At 40.3% G+C, this 20,540-nt stretch overlaps 2 protein-coding genes across 4 annotated transcripts in view; one reads left to right on the top strand and one right to left on the bottom strand.

Moving 5' to 3' along the window:
- Positions 1–62: 62 nt before the first annotated feature.
- slc6a19b (solute carrier family 6 member 19b) lies at positions 63–8,867 on the bottom strand. Its single transcript, XM_022221656.2, has 12 exons — positions 8,260–8,867; positions 5,712–5,852; positions 5,501–5,638; positions 5,234–5,415; positions 5,044–5,154; positions 4,279–4,391; positions 4,053–4,181; positions 3,786–3,942; positions 3,477–3,681; positions 1,887–2,046; positions 1,439–1,601; positions 63–1,334 (listed from the first exon to the last, which is right to left on the bottom strand). The coding sequence occupies exons 1-12, from the start codon at positions 8,456–8,458 to the stop codon at positions 1,152–1,154; spliced, it is 1,881 nt and encodes a 626-aa protein (XP_022077348.2). The 5' UTR covers positions 8,459–8,867; the 3' UTR covers positions 63–1,151.
- A 1,552-nt stretch (positions 8,868–10,419) lies between these two features.
- Positions 10,420–20,540, top strand: part of fhod3b (formin homology 2 domain containing 3b) — a 121,431-nt gene continuing 111,310 nt past the window's right edge. The window contains exons 1-2 of one of the 3 annotated variants that reach the window (XM_051956556.1): positions 10,420–11,105; positions 18,800–18,906. In XM_051956556.1, coding sequence (XP_051812516.1) covers positions 10,941–11,105; positions 18,800–18,906 — 272 coding nt within the window. In that variant the 5' untranslated portion in view covers positions 10,420–10,940. The remainder of the gene's footprint in view (positions 11,106–18,799; positions 18,907–20,540) is intronic. The other 2 variants (XM_051956557.1, XM_051956558.1) reach the window with 2 other exon arrangements.

Below are 20,540 nucleotides of genomic sequence, written 5' to 3'. Positions count from 1 at the left end.
GTTGATTGTAACCCAGGAAATAAGCTGTGATAGTGCACATGCATTTTTTACTTGTCACTTGATATAGTTTACATTACAGTTATTGCCACCATTATTTTCATTTGATAGTGAATGCACTTAAAAAAACATGTCGTGTATAAAATTCTTATTTATACTGTCTATCATATTCATCTAAAATATTGTCAATTGCTCCGACCAGGAAAACATAGAGCACAGACTGAAGTCAAAAAGTGACTTTAAAACCAGAGGGAAATGGAAAAATTACTGAAAGACAGGTTTCCACAAGAATTTGTAACACTTGCATTTGTACCCCTAAATAAAGATAAGAGTATCTCAAACTGCTGTTCATTGACTCTTAGATGCAGAAAAGCCTCTAATATGCATGATATGTTCTGAAAATGCACATAAGTTTTAAGCAAAAGCCATTTTTTTCTTATACACATATAAGCTAATAAGGTCCAAAGATAGACATATCGATTAAAATACATCAGTTCATCATTGATGCAAACAGGTGGTACAAGTTCATTTAAAGAGTAAACAAAAGGCACGAAAGAGGATTCAAGAGTACAGTTTGCCTACATCCATGTGTTAAATTACAAAAGTTGATCTATAGGACACCATGTATTTGATCATAATATGGAAGCTTTGTCACGTCATATTCCTTAATTTTTTTTAATTGCCACCTGGGATTTAGTCCAAATTTTGCATTTTAATTCCATAAAAAAGACATTTCCACCACAAATTGATGCATAAAAATTCACCAGAATACAGGAAATGAAGTATTCCATGCTCGGAATTGTCTGGGAAGAGAATCCATTTACACCCGTGACAATGTGTATCTGAGCAAATCAAGCACTCTGTTGACACGTCACAACAGTGACCCCAGCTGGACAGATGCGTGTATTTTTACTGCATGACTTCCCTCTTTGACGTCACCTCGTCTCAGCCTGAGAATCGAATTCCTTAATCACATGATAATATTTAATTCCACTGAAACATCAGCCTGAGAAATCTGTAATAGACTTAACCTGCGGTGTTCTATGTTGAAGAAAGATTGGACTCTTTGCACTGATTAAACCATCATACTAATCCTTCATACCTTCTTGAAAAGAGTTATTTCATAAACATGTTGGACTGTAGATTTTCTGGGCTCATTGTTCATTTAAATTTAGCTGTGATATAACTGCTAGATTTGATGTATTCCTCCTCTTTTTCTGCAGACATTTCCAGACAGCAACGAAAGGTATAGCAAGGCTGGGAATCCCCGCCAATACAAAGATGATCACATAGATCCAGTCTGGGTACAGCTTTTCTTCCAGTGTTGGGAATTTCTCCTGGAAAGACAGGGGGGAAATCCAGTAGTTTGAATTTTTCAAGGTACATAAATCTCAATATACATAATTTGAGGGAGTGAATCTCAATGTAAGTTTCTATTTACCGATTCAGGATCCCAGGCTTTGTAGAGGAGCTTTTCTGAAACTTTTGCGACCAAGTAAAACACCAAGATGAAAAACATAATGAGTGGGCTGATGACTCTCCACGATGCCTGCCAGAAGAAGTTGGGTCTGTGCCCGATCATGAACTTTATGTCATTGTTGAATCTGAGAAGACAGTAACACACATATTGTGTTGTCAAGGTTGTACATAACAGAGCGAAATTCTCTTTATTATTAACAGCATCTACAGGCATTCTGAAGGTTAATATTTATCATAGAAGTAGTTCAGATAAATTGTAAATGACAGTAATCTAAAAATGCCATTAGCAACAGTGCACAACTTCTTTTATTGTAATGCCACTGCCATGCATTTTCTAACTCATGACAACACCTCTGTGCAAGGCTTAACAGACAGCAGAAAAAAAATACAATATATGCATTTTCAATCACCTGTCTATCCCATATATGTAAACCACTGAGATCATCTCACAGAATGCAACAACCAGCAGACCGATGGATGCTCCATAGGTGTCAAAGAGTGAAAGCCAGTAGTTCCCTGAGCCGAGGACGAATGTCAGCCCCACCAGGCAGCAGAGTGCACATGTTCCACCTGGAGAAGAGGAAATAAGTGATAAAACAGGGTTGTACAGGGTTGTTTTCAAATCTGTGTATTTTTTAATCATTTAACGTTAAACATGCAGTAGAAGACGCAGCAGAAAAATTAGGCTCTAGGCCATATAAGTTATAAAAATGCTATCGGTACCATTTTCATAGGTTGCCACATGTGACAGATTGAGTTAAGACTATCTAGCGCCACTATGACTAAATTGGATATGGCTTTGTTGGAAGGGCTTGCAGCTGAGGAGTCTTACAGTAGGTTGAGTTATATCACCGACCTTGACTCTTTGTAAGATTATTATTTACTTTCAAATGTACTGTTCTACTTAGACAAAGATAAACTTGCTGGAGATTTTTAAATCTAGCTCTGGCCTGGTGATGGAAACAATTATTTATTCCAAAACTCTCTGAATTGTCTGTTATCGACTGATTTTCTTGTTCACTCATGTTCAAAGTCAGTGTGTCTGCCCCTGAAATTGTAATTGTTGTCCAAATATTGTACATTTATGGCAACATGATGTAATATTGTGTCAGGTGTTTCTTAATCACACATTTCCAACGGTTGCAGTCATCCCTTGCTTTTCATTTTTTTTTCCATTTTAAATGGTAAACTGAAGAAGCTTGATATTTTCTGATAACATTGCAGGTATAAATATCAAGTCGTGTCAAGGTTGCAAATGCTTATTTTGAAATATTTTAAGAGCACCATTTAAAAATTATTCTCAGTGTTCGACCCCTGTTGTCTGTTCAACCCTTTTGTGTGGCTGCTGCTGCTTTTGTTGTATGTGGAGTGTGATGTTACAGGTAGTCAAAGTGATCATTTGTGTACAAGTTAGTATTTTTTTTTACTGGCTTTGAAGTGATTACATTTTGTTCTAGTTTCAATCTGATATGTTTGCTGAGCCTGTTGTTGTTTTTAAGCTAACCTTTATCAATACTAGAGGTGGTTCTCCTGCAGTGGAGTTGCTTGGTAGTTTGTTGTGCTTGAGTTGTGATTCTTCTCATGTCTAACCAACTTTCATTTGTTTGTGATTCATTTCTCCTTTGTTTTACCTTTTTTTTTTAGTGAAAAATGCTGCCATACTGTGGGAAATCTGGGAACCACTGATGCCTCCACATTGTATGCATGTAAGTGAAACGCACTGGGACACGACTGTGGTTTGCACAGTTTTGTTTGTTTTGAGGACTGCAGTGGCACTTTAAGTGTTAAATTTTCCCATTTACTCATTTCAATAATTTTTAGCATGATCTTTATTTTTAGAACTTTCAGAATTTTCACAACTCAAAACTCGTCACTGCAACAAAACTTTCAAGCACTATGACATTTTCTCACAAATGCACAAAATTCTTGCACTGTAAAGTCTTGTGAAAATATTTTAAGCCTTTCAATAACGGAAAATGAAAGAATAGATGTGAGGTTACCACTTATTGCTTCTTTTGGCCATGTCTTGGGGAAGACCTTGAGGTCTTGCAGTGGTACGAGAATTCCCTCAATGTTGCCAAACATGGATGACAGGCCGAGACAGAAGAGCATTATGAAGAACAGGACAGACCACAGTGGAGAGAGGGGCATCTTAGTGATGGCCTCAGTGAACACAATGAAGGCCAGACCAGTCCCTTCCACTCCCTATAGACCCAAACACAGCACAGTGTTTTAGCAAAACAAGAGGATATTTGAGAGAAAAGTAGTAATTCTGCTATCTTGATCTTACAAATTTATTGACATCTTACTTCACTGAGAAAAGTTGTCAAGTCGCAGGTTTTCAGATCAATCCCTTGAATAACCTCAGGGTGGGTTTCATTAAGGTGTTGAACAACCTGGTTGTAGTTGTTGTCAGTGATGCTGCCCTCAGCCATGTCGAAGGCATTTAGTAATGCTAGGATGTTTCTAAAACCCAAAGTTCATTTGAATAAAAAATGTTTGACGTAAATGCATCCCTGTATGAGAAAGGTGTGATCAGATACAATACATATTTGGACAAAAAGACATAAATGTACCCAGAAAGGCAGTTGTCAAATCTCTGTGTCGCTCTGAACCCAATGATGGTGTAAATGGCGGTTGCAGCATAGACAGCCGTGAGGCCGTTGATGATGGAGATGATCACTGCATCCTGCTCACAGTTGTTACTAAAGGAAAAAATGAATTTTATTTTTGTTTACAGTACTGTTCAACTTTTTTTTTTTGGTTTAAATTGTGCATTTTAAATCTAAATACACAACCTACTGCACTGAGTTGTAGCTGGAGAAGGAAATGAGGCCCCCAAAGGCCAGAGAGAAGGAATAGAAAACCTGAGCACCAGCATCCAGCCATGTTGTTGGGTTGGCCAGCTCTGTTAACTGGAAAAATGCATATAGTAGACAATTATGGCTTGCGTAACTAGTTATTGTTATACATGGGCTATATAATACAGAAAAACAAATTAAAGCTAAAACCTGAACCATTAACCCCTTAAAATGAAGCCTTTCTCTTCCAGGACAACGATATCCATTGGATGTGGTGGTTACTGAATTATTTTGATGATTAAAAATGATGTGAATCATACACTATGGCACGTAGCAGTTACCAGATTTTGACCATTTAAAACAGATATTGAAGATTTTGAACTAACATGTTCGACTGTGTTCTCCATCATCATCAAAACACCAAAATGGAGAACATCTTCTGTAAAAATGATCCTCATAGAGTTCTAGGGACTTGGGTGCAATAAAGCTGTTCTGGTGGAACAGGTTGGTCCAACACCTGACCAAGGCACTGAATGTTTGTTTTTCCTTTCAATTATTCACCTTTCTGTACCTCTTCAGGAGAAGTTGGAGTTTATGATTAAAAAATTATTTGACATTTAGTAAACCGTTAGATGTGATATATTAACTTATGTGCTCCAGAAGAAAAAAAAATCTGTTATCCGAAGCCATGATTTACTCCAGATAAGGCATGTTATCTGAAGGAAACCCAGTGTGATTGTTTAAATTTAAAGAAATTGCAACTTACATCTGGTGTGAAGAGAAACTTAATCCCATTTAAAGAGCCCTTCAGGGTCAATCCTCTGACCAGAAAGATAGTCAGCACCACATAGGGGAGGGTTGAAGTCACATACACGGCCTTGGAAAGAACAGAAGGTTTACATAATCATTTAGATGAATGAAGATCTTCTCGTTGTCTGTGGTAAACGCTGTTGTACCTTTCCACTGGTCTCAATCCCGCGAATTACGCAGAGATAGAGCACCGACCAGGCACAAATGTGACATAGCAGAATCCACCACTGCAGCCCACCGTCCTCTTCAATAGTTGGAGTTGTGTTCAGAGTTTTCCTGTACCAGAAATGATCCACCGGGGAGCTCCTCTCGCACTCCGAGACAAATCCTGACAGAATTTGCACTGTGTCACTACCAAAGTGTCTTACATCATTTTCTATTGTGGAGAAGTGCATTATAGACTGCAGCTCTACCTGTTAAACTGGCATTCATGGGACATTGGCTCCAAGGCAGTGGATCTTGAAATGAGTTGAAGAAGTACCACATAATCCAGGCGATGATGGTGTTGTAATAGACGCCGACTATCAGAGATATACTCATGGATGTGATTCCTGCCAAGTGAAAGGTTTCATTTAATTTCCATAGTTTTTTTTTTTGTATATATTGTGCAAACTTTTTTCTTACCGATGCCAGCTAAGTAAGGATGAATTGCAGGCCACACTCCCATGGTGCCTGCTCTTAAACGCTGACCAATAGCAAACTCCAGATGGAGAAGCGGTATTCCCTCTAGAACCAGCAGGATGAGGAAGGGTATCATAAATGCACCTGCAGAAAAACAACAGAACTGTTAATGGCTGTGGTGACAATTAATCTGAGGATTTTCTGTAACATTTCAAACTTTATAGACTGTAAAAATTCAGCTGCTTGTTGTTAATCATTCAGTAAACATGTGAGAACACGGAGAGACAGTGGATGAGGCTGGGTTAATGATGCTGTACACGCATGCCTCTGCAGTAAGCACTTTACAGGAATTTGTTGTTCGTCAACAGGTACGAAATTCATATCTCAACCTTGTCTTTACAGCTAGATGTGCTTTAATCTGTTGTTTTAAAGGATTTAGTATTTCATTGATGGTTGCAGTATTGGCTGTGAACTTTTTAATAAGAACAAAGATATAGACTATCATCACACCTAGTGGCCTCCAGGAAACAAATCAAGACCAAACAGTATTACTTGGTGGTTTATTTTTGCTTCTGTCCATTTTTACTCACTGCTGGCTATTTTTTAATTTACTGTAATACAGTATACAGTTTGGCACCTCTGTGTAAACCATAGCTAGAAGTAGAGAGAGCTGAAAAATGGCTTTTGGATAATATGGCGCAGTTAGAATGCTGTAAAGAAGACATTGTATTCCAATAACTGAACAGAGGAAATAACAGAAACAACATTTTGTGTCCACATGTGTGATACTGTTGAAAAATGCAACATTACATTACTTCCTACTCCTCTGTATCACATTTTTTGAGCCATGCTGCATTTATTCCATTGATCAATCATGCTTATTTTTCTCTTAGTCTGGTTTGTTTCTATAGACAATGTCATGTTGTGTTCCATATCGTGGTTTCAAGCTTAGATCAGATTAATTTTTCAGAATTTTTCATGCTTCGTTCAAGGCCAGGCTGAAGTTTGAAAATTAGACGGCTTTTTCTGTTTTACAGTGTCTGGTCCTGAAAAGTGGTGTAATTTGAGGGATTTAAAAAAAAAAAAATACAGGATCATATGCCTTTTGGTGCTGAGTTTGTTCAGGCAGCTGGTTTGCAAGAACATAATGTACAACCTGAGCAATTGATTTACCATATAAATATACTACCAGTCAAAAGTTTGGACACACCTTCTCATTCAATGCTTTTTATTTATTTGTATTATTCTCTGGATTGTAGATCAGTGCTGAAGATTAAGCCTTTGATGCCCAGCATGGGTCAAAAGTGACCCAAATCCAATGGGCAATGGGTATCTCCTGACCCACACTGCTTATCAAAGGGTGAATGCTTTCTTGTTTACATTATAACTCCATATGTGTTCTTTCATAGTTTTGATGTCTTCAGTATTAATCTACAATGTACAATATAATTAAATAAAAACCATTGAATAAGAAGGTGTATTCAACATGTTGACTGGTAGTGTATAAACTATGTGAAAATTGAAAATATGCTCATGTAAAAAAGAAATCTAAAGTACAGTCCTTTTTTTTTCTTCTTTTTTGTCTGCATATCCGCTCAAAAATGACACCAACCAACCATGGTGTCATTACTTAAGCTTCATGCAATTTTCTTCTTATTTGTGACTGTGACCATCACCTGCCCTCATGGCAAATTAACCTATCATCTTGATTTCAAGCTGTTTCCTACATTATGCCATTGAGGGCTGTGCACACCCAAGTGAAACATAAAGCAAACACAGGACAGACAAAAAAAGTGAGGCAGTGTTCTGAGAGAAAAGGTGCATTCTATTTATTTGTGCTCTTTAATTCACATCTTGAAACCAGTTACAAATCTAAGACCCTTCACAAACACCAGATACGACAGAATCCCGACAGGATCAATCATGAAGACGTCAGGAGACCACAGGAAGGATGAAGCAGAGTGAGATCCACAGACACTAACCCAGCAACCTCCACTGACTCAGCGAGCAGAGGAACAAACTCTATTGAGTTTTGGTAGGTGCCGGTGTGGTGGGTCTGGCATGCATGAAAACCTCCACCAAAAGGAGCGAACTGTCTCCTCCAGCCCAAGGAGGCCCACACTGCCCCCCCACAGGAGCCACTGGGTGGAGAGCCAGCCCAGGAACCCGGAGCGACCCCCGCTGACACAGCCAGAGCCCCAAGGCCCGCGAAGCAGAACGGGCCATAGCAGACCCACACGGCGCCCCACCCGCCCCCTCCCCCCCACAACCTGACTCAGGGAGAAGCCCCGGAGGCCACGCCAGTAAACCTACTGTGATCTTACCCTGTTACTGAGTTAGACTAAAATATAGTCCTGTTAGCATTAGAAGACAGAAATTTAATAGAGAGCTTTTAAGCTGACACATAACCGATGCTGGAAAAAGATAAATTAATTATTAGCACGGATGTATTGGAATAATCCCCTGTATTCTTTTAGTAGGGTTGGATTGGATATAATGAGATTTCAAAAAGCATTATTGAAAGCAGTCAAACAATGAATGTCTCACTTGCCTCCTCCGTGACTCTGACACAGATAAGGGAAGCGCCACACGTTTCCAAGCCCCACACAAAATCCCACACAGGTCAGCATGTACTGGGCCTTGTTGTCCCACTTTGGTCTGTCTCCAGCCTCGTCTTCTTCCAGCTTGTCCAGCTGCTGATGGGACAATATCCTGTCGTCCAGGCCTGGGTTGGAAAGTTTCAGCTTCATGATCTGTCGGACACTGTGCTATTGTGGCGATACAGTGGTGCACTGTAGAGCACTGGAATGTAAATCACTGCTCGCACTGGGAGAGCCCGTGCCTTGGGTGTCTGTAATAGATTGACTAGGCCGTGGGAGTCAGAGAGCATCGGCTGGAGGTGTGCATCCTTTAAAGCACAAGCTCACCAAGAACAGAGTGAACTGGTCTTATCTGATGGGAACGGTCAGTGCACAGAACTCACTGTTCTTGCGGGACTTGTTGCAGAAAAACTCTTTTATAGGATTTATTATATGTTTCATCTTAAAATACGGAAACCTATGTTCTCACTTGTTCTAAGCACTATGTAGCGTAGGGTTGGTATCTAACCTGAGTGTTTGATCAAGAAATCATTTTTGGTTTGATTGCAGGATCTCTTATAGTGTGAAATTGTACCCAAAACAAAATGTAAAACTTGTTTCTCTGCTTGTACAGATCATTTACAAGTTGGTTTGAAACAGTTTTTTAAATTGTTACATCAGCATGTTGAAGTTAGTTGTTGACCTTGGAAAATGTAGCAAAAGCTTCAACTCAAAGATATCAGGAAGGGTTTGCAAAAACTTTGACATTTTCAAGCATTATGTTTACTGATATGTCAGAATGAAGTTTTGACAAAAAAACCTGTAAACACTGCATCCAGTTACCTGGTGCTGTGTTAGAATCTTTTAAACTACAAACATTTTTTAAATTATTATTATTGTATTTCAGATACACTGTAATAAATAAGGATTAAAACACAGCCGGTACTGCTTTCTCACATAGTTGTGAAAATCTGGAATGTTAGTGTAAAAAGTAAGAGTGAACTAAATAAAAAAGAAAAAAACCCAGCACGCTGTTCAGAAAAACCTCAAAATATTATTTGTCTTTGCTCTTTTGACATAAGAAAGGGCATTTTTACATTTTTGAAAAAAAAAAATTATTTAGATTCTAAAATAGATTTTCAAAACTACATTTTGTCATACATTACTGCCTTTGAATAAATGTTCCCAGCCCATGAAAATATAACTTGCTTTATCCTTTATTGTGTTGTGGATTTTAAAGCTTTTTGCATTTTTAAATATCGAAGAGTGTTGGTCAATCTAAATTCTTAATTATAAAAAATAAAGAAACATAGTTATTTCTGATATTTACCTGAAACTCAATTAATAAATTTAAAAAGAGACAATATTGTAATTTACAGCCAATTATGGTTACAGTAAATGTGGATCACAGTGGCAACACAATGCAGTATATTATAGGAAATACTGTTACAGTATTAAACAGTACAGATTTTATTCTACTGCAAGCCATTATTCAATAATTAACTGTTTCATCAAATTGCAGTTGTATGCTCAGTTTTTATAAGGTGCTACGTTAATCAAATTATTATAGTTAAAAGTCACCACTCACATCTCTAACCCAAAGTTTTACTGTCTTTGGTCACTTGTTTGTCATTTCCTGCCAAAAGAAATTTATTGGTCAAATAAAAATTCTCAAAAATTGAAATTTGGCATGTGCATGGATCACTTTGCGCACAGCTGCATCTACTCTCTACAGTGTTTCTGCACAGTTTGTTTCTCAGTTGTAACCAAAGACCTCCGAACTGTCACACTTCACTTCCAGCATCAGTACAGAGCCTTCTCTTTTTTGCCCCGTCTGTCTGTAAATCACTTTGTAAACTCTGTTTTTAAAGAGTGATATATTAATCAAATTACTATCGTCAAAAATCATCTCTGAAACAAACTTTTGTCTTTTGTCACGTGTTTATGCCATTTCTAGCCAGAAGGAACGTAAAGCTCAAGTAGAAAATCACTGTAAATCAGAACTGGGCATGCGCATGGATCATTTTGCGCACAACTGTATCTACTATCTACAGTCTCTGTGCCGTGTGTTTGTCAGCGCTTGAGTTGTAACCAAAACTCATTGAACCGTCACACTTCACTTCCAGCATCAGTGCTGATCCTTCTCCGTGTGTTTGCCTTTTCCCCCCACTGGAGGCCGCAGTCGCGCCTGTAATCCGAGCTGCGTCGGGCCGGCTGAGGTCTGGCTCCGGTGTCCCCTGGCAGAGTTTCTGCATGAGGAGGGAGCCCGCTTCCCATCGCTCTCACAGACCAGGCGCCAAGTGTAGCAGTCCCCCGTCCGCAGTCTGCCTCAGCACCTCAACCGCCCGCAATGCCCTTGGATACTGCCGCCGCTGCGCTCACTTAACCGCGCCTTCTCCGCCTTTTGGATCTGCCGCTTCTGGACTGTTGTGCGCACTGTCCCGACTCATCCGCGGTGCGTGAAAACAAATGGAAAAGCTCCAAGGATAACAGGCTGCAGGATTGTGCTACTGCAGAAGACCTGCCGGTAGTTTTGCTGGCCCGAGGAGGAAGAGGGGTGGGGGGGCTGCGCTGTCTGTCAGAGGATTTGGTGTCGCATCCACTATTTTGATGCTCTGAAAACAACATCATCGCGTTTTTGCATGGATGCACCATGGCTACCTTTATATGCAGGGTGCAGTTCTTAGATGATACTGATCCATTTAACAGCACCAATTTCCCTGAACCCACCAGACCACCTCTGTACACTTTCAGGGAGGATATTCCTCTGATCAATCAGATTGCTGGAGTCCACAGGCTGCTGAAAGCTCCACAGAAGGTATGAAATGCACTTTTTAATGTCTCAGCGGTGTTTATAGTCATGTTTGTTTCAAATAGGTAAAAATTAGAACACACCTTTATTAATAATTACCTTGTTGATGGGGTAACCACCAACAAAACTAATGGACCAATGAGCAAGGGCTGGAGCATCAACGTGTGTTTAAACAGTTATTCCATGTACACTGCCAGGATTAGAAGACTTTACTATAACACTGTGGGATATCTGGTTACTCCAGGTGACACTGGGTTGAAATAGACACCCATTATTTGACAAAAGGGGATGGAATCAGTTAATGTTTACATCAACTGCCACTCTCAGTTCTACCTGCTTTTCTACCTGTTCATTAACTAGACTGGAGATATTTTTTCAAAATTTGCTCGAGCTTTACGCCATTTGTTTTGCCTCAAAGTGAAGACTCGCAAACTTTTTCTCAAAGGAAAAATCATTTGTGGAAAAGAGGGCATACTTTGCATTTGTGGCATCGTGAATGGGCACGCTTACGCTCCATGTAGGAAACCACTTCTGCTCCAAGTAGAGGAGCTGGGGTCAAATGCTCAGTTGGTCAGTTCTTGAGGGATAGAAGAGGATTTTTTTTCACCCGACACTTGGATTGATGAGATCTGTAGTTTTGAATTAGATCTCAATACATCTTCTGAAACAAATATGTTTTTACTGTTTTCTGCATTTTTAGTCGAAAGTCAAATGTGTTTTGCTGTAACTGCACTCTTTTTGGTCAGCTTCATCACGTCAGTCTTTATTTTTTCCCAGCTGTTTTACGGGGTTGTTTTGGTTGCAAAACTTCCCAAGATCCACAATTTAAATGGCCCGGAATAACTGCTTGTGCCTTTTTTGTACACTGGAATCGCCCAGTGACAAATAATGTGAACCTGACACCCATTTTCAGTTGTTTTTCTTCTCTTCCGAAGGCCATATCTCTTGAGAAATGTCTGTGTCAGCCTTCTGATGAGACCGTGCGCATCAAAACACGTTTTCAAAAAGCCCCATGTCACTGACCTTTGAATTTAAACAAAGCAGCAGAGGCCAAAGCAGCTGAAGTTGAGTCTTTTTATTGAACATTTATCTCAGTCTGGCCGGGAAGTCGCATATATAGGAAGTTAATTTGGGCCTTCTTCATTCTGTCAGATCAGTGGTGCTCCGTCTTGTTTGAACGGAGCTGGTAAGATAAGTCACAGCAGCCTCAGGATGCTGTGGATCACCACAAGCCTGGCTCTCATTCTGCAGCCCACTCAGTCTGACCAGCAGGATGGGACGGGGATGCTTTCCACTGTTCGAGAAAGGAAGGAGAGAGGGAGTATTAAAAACGCAAACAAAGAGCTGATGCACAGTCAACTGGTTTGAGTTTAGCTGCCGGCCAGCTGGAGCGCAGAGAGGGAGCAGCGGGGCTTGATTAGTGAGATTTGGTGGTTATTAAACAAAAACCAGTCAGGTGGATGACAACTCTATCATCACCTTTGCACGAGGGCTTCTCTAAATTCACACCCTCCAACGTTTGAAGAGGTGACTCCAGTGTGACCCTGCGAATCCCTTCAAACAACAAACCTGTTGTCTCTGAGCTGCGTCGCTGCAGCGGAGGTCAACCTGATATAAATAGTACGCTGCTAACACATGGTGCCAAGGGAGTCAGAACAGCAAGCATATGCTGTTTCTGGGCTGTCGCTGTCAGTTTCAGTCTGCAGTCTCAAGAGGGGGAAAATCTCTACATGCATGTGCGTGTGATTGTTGTTTATAGTGCGTGTTGGATTGGGCTGTGCATGAGATGGCACCTTGGCTTCACCACTGTGCAGATTCAAGCATCAGTTAAGAGAGAAATTTTAAACATCAAAGCCTTTTGTTAAGGATTTTATTTTATTTTTATAGCAACAAGAAGTCACACCATAAATAATTGTTGTGTAGCAACAGCTTTGTCAGGGCAGCAGAACCCCTTTGAAGTCAGTTTTCCACCCTGTGGCCTTTTGGAAAATGCCAAACCAAGCATGTATCATAACTCAGTATGCAGTGTACTGTGGTACTGGAGTAGTACTGCTGAGTCTTCTCAAGGCTTTAATGGTAATTGAACATTCATTTGAAGACAGTTTGTGGTGGAAAAACAACTCAAAATGCATCCACACAATGTGCACGTGGAGCATCTTATCTAAACTTTTCTGTTGCTTGTGTGTATGGAAACTTTGACTACCTGACTCAGCCTCTCAGTTTTCTAATGCATTGCAAGTGTGCATGCTGCCCAAAATCTGCTGGGTTTATTCCAAATATGCAGCTTTGCCAACGCAAATCAATAGATCAGTACTCCTTCATAGACTTTCTTCTTTCAGTGCTTTGTAGTTTGTGGCTCGGTGGCCTCGCATCAGAGAACGGACTCTCACTTTACTGATTCCAAATTTTTGGGACAGTTGTTTTTCTGCATTTTTTTCGTCCCATAATGAGAAGCTATGGTAAATGAGAAGTTATGCTAAACGCTGTAAAATACAGGTTCCTACTTCATGCCTGTCAAAGCTCCTTTGAATTCTTTTACACATTGTCATGCAGAGTTGAGGTTTTGCCGGTCTCTGCGTTTTGGAGGGTTGTCTCAGCAGAGGGCTCCTTTCAGAAGAATGCACCCGTGGACAGACTCATCCTCTGCATGCTTGACGGGAGCTTAAGATTGCTGTTGTGGTTTCTCTTTCATGCATCAGGTGTGTTTTAAATCTGGAGTACTAATGGCATCCTTGCCTTGATCAAACAAGAGGAATCAGTCAGCCACTTCAAAAGCTTTTCACTTGTTTGATAAAGTCCATTACAGCTAATGTTTGCACAGAACTACGTGCCAAACGGCGTTGTTATGAGGTTATCGTGAGTTTCAAAAGTGCAAGTTTCACACAGCATTTGCTATCTCACTCCAAATGTCTTCCCCTTGTGGAAGACAAAGACATTTGGAGTGAGATAGCAGTTTTAAATGGGAAATTGCATGGTGTTTATTTTTAGTCCTTTTTGCCTTAACTGCCTCCCTGGTCAGTGGACCACAGTATGGTGGTTGAAGGGAGAGGCCAGACCTCAGTGTGTGAGCAGAGCACTTGTGGTTACATCTCTGGACTTGGCCATCGCAGGGCCACTGTGGGTTCACGTCCTGGGCAGGGGACAGCTAAAGAAGCCTCTGCTTCTGATAATCTGGTCGCACTATTCCTGGATTAAGGGGAATTTAAGCGCGCCAGCCTGGCCTGGTTATGCATTGCAATACCTGTAATTAGTAATCCAGGTTCATTGTATAATAAGCACCTGAAGTGACTCAGATTAGAGGACGAATGTGTGGATACATGGAAGAATAGATACACATGGGGATTGTTAATAGTATACTTGCGTAATTCACTTTGACTTTTCTGCTTGTGTTGCTTTTAGTCTGCAAGTCAAAACCTTGTGTGGAGAAATGCATTTCTTGCTTCCATGGTTGGCTAATTACTGGTTACAGCTGCAAATACAGCCCAATGTTTTGTCTATTTCAGGTTGTGATACAGAGTGAAAAGCTGTAAGAGAACAAACCTTTTTTTCCCCCCTTTGTTTTTCCAATCTGTGCATTTAAGTAGTAGAAGTATAATTTAAAGGGGAATTAAATGTACATAGAGTTAAATACTAGTGCCTTAAAGATGCTGGATTTTTTTGGGGACTGAGGCAAATTTTTAAGGCGTAAACAGCAGATATCCTTTTTATATATGTATGCTGTGTACAAATATACATACAGGCAGTGTGTTAGAGCAATATTGCAAAGGAAAAATGTTGTTGATCATTGTTTAACTTCACAGTAATGTATTTCACAAACTAGTAAGCAACTTACTGTGGACACACTTGATGCCACACCACTGTCTGCGCAGTTTTGATATTTACTCATACACTGTATATATTGATTGAATAACACTCCCATACATTTCTTCAGTTTTAAAGCTTAGTGTGGTGGCTTCAACCATTGTCCTCTTGTAGTGTCTGGCTCCTAGATATGCCAAAACTGAGGTGAAAAGGTAGGAGCTGGGGTGGACCTTACAAATGTCCTGTGATGGTCCCAACCTGTCACTCAACCACACCCCTTTATCATAAATGCTCAAGAGTATATATGATAAAATGTAAAAATCTAAAAATTCACCCCTTGTGCAGTTGTCACGAATGTCACTTTAGCTATGGAGACCAAAATGTTTTTTTTTTGTACCAGGCCATAAACATGTATATTTCTGTTGTTAAATCGGATATTTTAACATGTGGGTTGATGGAGATTATCTCACTTTTAAAGCCAGTCTCTAGTGGCCATTTTAGGAACTGCAAATTGTGGCATTTTTTTTATTTATTGGTTTTATTTTTCAGCATTTCCATGTGTGCACACTCTGCTACATGTGCTGCAAACATTAGTGTTTTAATCAATGGCTGCTTCCTAGACCAATGTTGCAATGACACAATTTGTCCACTTGAGCATCCTTGTCTACTTTTATGCTCTTTAAAAACACTGTTTATATTGCTGCATACCAAAAAACATATGCACCAGTACTGATATCAATACATGTGGCAGGCCAATATCAGCATATAGTCTTAGCCAGTCAGTTGGGCTTTAGTATAAACTACACAAGTAATGAACTGAACTGTGAAAATATGTAGGATTTTTGTTTATAAGCTGATGGCATTTATACTTGGGGCATGATAGCTTTTACATTTGCTAAATATTTAATATTTTTTCGATGTCGTATTGGTTCCAGATAGTTAAATTGACACAAAATCACAAAAAAATGACTAACAGCAAAGATACAACAAAGTAAAGGCAGATAAACCAACTCTGAGGGTAACTATTTCCTGACTTACGGGCATGCAGTGTGTATTTTGTAATTCAAACATTAGTGAGACTCAACTTTTTTGGGGAAAAATCCAGAAATTCAATAAAATTTTCCCGGGATAGTGCGGGCGTTATGTAGTGTCCAGTCGCTGGTCAGAATATATGATTTAGTGTGTCTTCTCCTTCATGCTACATTTCATATTACTGTCCCACATTTCGTTTCAAAAGCATGTCAGGCCATTGGCATTAAAATAGTGGGCTTTACTTGGTCCCTCGTGCCTGGATTTCCTGTGAGTCCATGTAATCTGGAGAATCACTTGTTTCTCTCCTGACTATGCACAGTATATATGTGCTTGTCTTCCCTGTTACTGTCTCTTCCTTTCTCGCCCTGTCTTTTTCGATCGCTGCCTGCATAAAACTCGCCACCGTTCTAGGATTTCCTCTGCAATTTCGGTGTGGCATCGGCCTTGTGCTTCGCCTCGTCTCTGGTCTTCTCTCAGAGAAGATGATGTTCAGCTCCATTATCTCTTCAGCTTTTGTATCAACTGTAATCTTTTGGTTTACCGAGCGTGGAAAACAACGCAGAGAGACGGGTCTCAGTCAGAAAGGGAGCTGGAGGGAGAGTGCAAGTTAACCATCCACATGTTTTGTTTCAGTTCTCAAATATGACACAGTCCTTGAGTGCAGTAATCCATACAGAGTGGCTGGACAGATTAAAGCCGTGATGTCTTTCCCAGCGTTCTTCCTTCACATTTAATTACGTTACTGTCATATGTGGAAGGAAATTGAACTGAATCAGACCTGACAATAGCTGGTTTGATTTAAAAAACACATGGTTTTGCATGTTACATATATGTTTACATGTGTTGCTCATTAGGAGGGGAAATCTTGCTGGGCTGCCTGTGTGGGGATATGTAGGTATAGTAGTATTTATGCAAGTGTATCATAGCGATTGCTGCTTCATAAAGCCTCAGAGGGCTGACATGACATGAGAAGACAGATTCATTGAGTGCAGCGTATTTGTAGCGTATGCTGTTGGTTGAGATATAAGTGTTGATGGAGCAAAGCAGTGCCGTTCTCCGCTGTGTTTGCCCTATTTTTAATGGTATTTGTTTTCCTGTCCTCTGCCTGGGTCTTGGAGCCGCTGCCCCGTGGAGCTGACAGACTCGGAATATAAATAGGTTAATATCTCCAATTTGGAGGTCAACTAGACAAGTGAACAGACACCCTCATTCTTCATCTCCTCGACCACAGTCAGGTGATGACAACCCTTCAGGACCAGACAAATCATACCTCCTCTCCAAAATCATCTCGTGTGATGATAGTTTATGAGACGGGGAGAGCAGAGATAAGAGGCACCAGACTGCCAAGATGCTTCAAATGCGCATGACTTCTCTGCAACCTTGTGCAGCTTGTCATTGCAGAGCACTGACAGGAGCTGATAAAATAAGTTTCTTTGGTCCACTACAGACTAGACAGAAACCTGGAATGCACTGAACATTTGGCCATTGACCCATAAAAATAAGGAATGATTTATGGAACATGTTTTTCATCTACGAAACCAAAAAGGCATCCATATTTAGAAATGGTGATTTAAAGGGCGAAAGTTTCCAATCAGTGGGATTACAATGCACCACAGAACTGAGGAAGATAATTGATCTTGTGTGAAATTAAAAACTAACGTTTTAGATTTACTGTATTACTAATTCAGACCCCATAGTGGGATCTCAGTGCAACAGATTTAAATCTTTTATATTTTCAATACTTCTCACATCCACCCTTATTTTAATGACACACTCAATCCTCCTTGGCATGGAGAATACTGTCGAGATGCTCTGCTGTTCCTCAGACATTTTATTTCCAGCTGCTCGTTGCTGGAAGGTTTGTTTTGCACTACCCTTGTCCTTAAGTTACCCAAACGGTGTTCTGTTGGATTCAAGTCAGACGACTTACTTGGCCAGGTCATAGCTTTCATTTTTCTCTTCTTTACAAACTCTTGTGGGATTTTGTGCTTTGAATGGTTATCATGCTGGAATACTCCTCTTCTGCTAAGTTTCTGCAGACTGGGAGTCATCTTGTCGGCCAGTAATTTGGTATATATCGACAGACATTTTCGGTACATGTACAAATGTTATCTCCCCAATACCTTTTGCACTAATGGTGCCTTAAATCCTCACACACCAACCTCCGTGCTTCACTGTCGGGACTATGCATTCACTGTGGTTGTCTTAGCTAGGTTCACACCAAACATGCTAGACCTCATCTGAGCCCAACAAATTTATTATGGTCTTATCTGACCAAAGAATGTCCTCTCAATATTCATAAGGTTTCTTTTCACGTTATTTAGCAAAGTTTCGACTTACAGCTTTGCAAGGGTTCTTTTTCTTGGATGCGTGCGTATATTTACTTTTGTTGCATTGAATTTCTGCTGTTGGCCATGTATTTTCAGTAAATTGTTCCTAAAGTGTCTGTTTTGGATTGTTTGTAAGACAAAATACTGTACTTGTCAAGTTAGAAATAACACATTTATTGAAAGGTGATGCAATCTGAAATCATTCAACATTTAAGCGATTTCGCACAGGGGTCTAGTCACTTCTGTTGTATACTGCAATTTCCGTGTGGTTAGAAGCTTGTATAACTGTGTACTGTGCTTGAAGCAAAGGCACAGTAATTTTTCTGCTTCGCAGAAACCGGAGTTCAGTCTCTCTGGATGTCAGTGCCAATTGTTCAGCCGACATGTGGTTTTTGATCTGATCGGACTGGAGTAGAATTTAGTTGAGGAGCCCACAAATGGATTTCCAGCATCAAATGCTCATAAATGTCTCATATTTAAGTTACTATTAAGCATTATTTATACATACATTCTGTGACCGTGTTTTCTTCTGTTTAGGCTGATGACTGTGCCCTTCAGCTGTCCCATAATGGAAGCTACTTGGACCTGGAGTCTACTCTGGCAGAGCAGAGAGATGAACTGGAGGGATTTCAGGAAGATGGAGGGTAAGATAACAATCACCTCTGTCTCTCTCGTAGCATTTCCTTCACTATCGCCAAACTTCAAAAGCCCCCCCAAAATGCATGTACAGAACAAGGTTAAAACAAATCTGTTCTTGCACTGAAGTTAAAAACTAAAACTCATGCTGCTATAAAAAGCTGCTCATGTATTCCTTGCACTTCAAAAGGTGCAGCTGGGAGTGTTGCCAGTGCAGCTCGGGCTGAAAACACAGAAGGGACTGGCACTGCCTATCAGGTGGATACAGTAATGTGCGTTGCTTGCCAGGCTCTTGATTGTCCAGGAATAGATTGTTCATGCTGCTGCGGTCAAATTAGCTGTCATCCACCACAAATAAAAATGAGTGATTTAAGAGTGAGTGACCTAAAAGTTTTTGATTACAACAGTCTGGCTTTTAAAAACACCCCAACTATTTCTCTGCTTTTACAGTCAGACATAATCAGTACAATATGATTACTGTTTGCTGAGAAAGAGACTTTAAAATTCAGGCAAGATAAGAGGGAACAGATATAGTATTTGAACCCTTGGCTGTGGAGATGCATATTAATATCCTACTTGCTATATTCTTTGTCTAATTGGATAGTATTACAGCGATTTAAATTGTAATGATACCTATTTGGCTCCAGGATGAATTCGTGAAATAATCCCTTTTTCCGGACCTTAGCTGATTGAGCTTTGCTGTCCAAAAGCTCTTCTCAGGAAGGAGTTGGATCTGCTGAAGAACTGAGGGGACAGGCTTTATACCACCTGAAGCCTTCTAAAATTTCAAATGTCTTTGAGCTGTCTTTGAGGGTTTTAAAACAGAAATTCTGTCTTGGGCCATTTTAGGGGGGACACGCAAGAACTGCCCCTTTAGAACCTCTATCAGGGCTGTTTTTGGGGGAGAAACCCATGTGTACGTACCCAGAACAAATTGGGCTCTATGTTCTGTGGTAAACTCTGAGAAGACAATGCTTATTGGTTAAGTTCGGAAAGGACAAGTGTCATTTCGGGCGTAACTAAGTGACGACAGAGGCGCGACGATTCTGACAGAAACAACTGGAAACAACTAGCCTAGCCGTGCTAGACAACCCACGGCAACGAATTTAATTCTCTGTCAGGGTCAACAACAAAAACGACAACAGTCGTTGAGCTCCATTAGCACCGACTCTGAATAATCTTTCTGTTAACATGTCTGTAATATACTTGAGCTTCACCCATTGACTGTATAAATAAGGCTTCACCGAACTACCGCATCCTCTGATTTCCGGTGCTGTAGGAGCCTATTCGTTGCCCTGATTGGTTGTATACCTACCCAATTGCTGCAGAGTGATTTGATAGACAACCTTTTAGCCCGCCTCCCTCCCTGTCGAGCGTGCCTAGACCCTTGTGCCGTCAGAAACATGGGTGTAGCGTGGCTAGGCTACAGAATGGGCCAATTTTTGACAAATTTGTGCATCCACGTACACTTGCAAGAGTTCCTGCTATAATCTGTGTATAGACTCAATTGGTTGAATGGCCGTGCTCTTTCCTACTTTGCTGTAATTTCACCATAAGTGTAGTTGAAGAATTGTTATCTTCAATGCCAGGTTGACCCTCTAAGTTTTCAGTCTCCATTGTTTGAAGACCATGAAAAACTCAA

Source organism: Acanthochromis polyacanthus, chromosome 12 (genome assembly GCF_021347895.1).
Source record: "Acanthochromis polyacanthus isolate Apoly-LR-REF ecotype Palm Island chromosome 12, KAUST_Apoly_ChrSc, whole genome shotgun sequence".
Classification (NCBI taxonomy): Eukaryota; Metazoa; Chordata; class Actinopteri; family Pomacentridae; genus Acanthochromis; species Acanthochromis polyacanthus.
This window is presented reverse-complemented; position numbering and strand designations above follow the sequence as displayed.

What these genes read in the sequence shown, in the direction of transcription:
- slc6a19b (XM_022221656.2), bottom strand. Translation starts at nt 8,458, where the DNA reads ATGAAGCTGAAACTTTCCAACCCAGGCCTGGACGACAGGATATTGTCC. An exon ending in GGATTGAGACCAGTGGAAAG is followed by an intron (nt 5,155 to 5,233) that starts GTACAACAGCGT and finishes GTTCTTTCCAAG; the next exon opens with GCCGTGTATGTGACTTCAAC. An exon ending in AGTTTCTCTTCACACCAGAT is followed by an intron (nt 4,392 to 5,043) that starts GTAAGTTGCAAT and finishes GCATTTTTCCAG; the next exon opens with TTAACAGAGCTGGCCAACCC.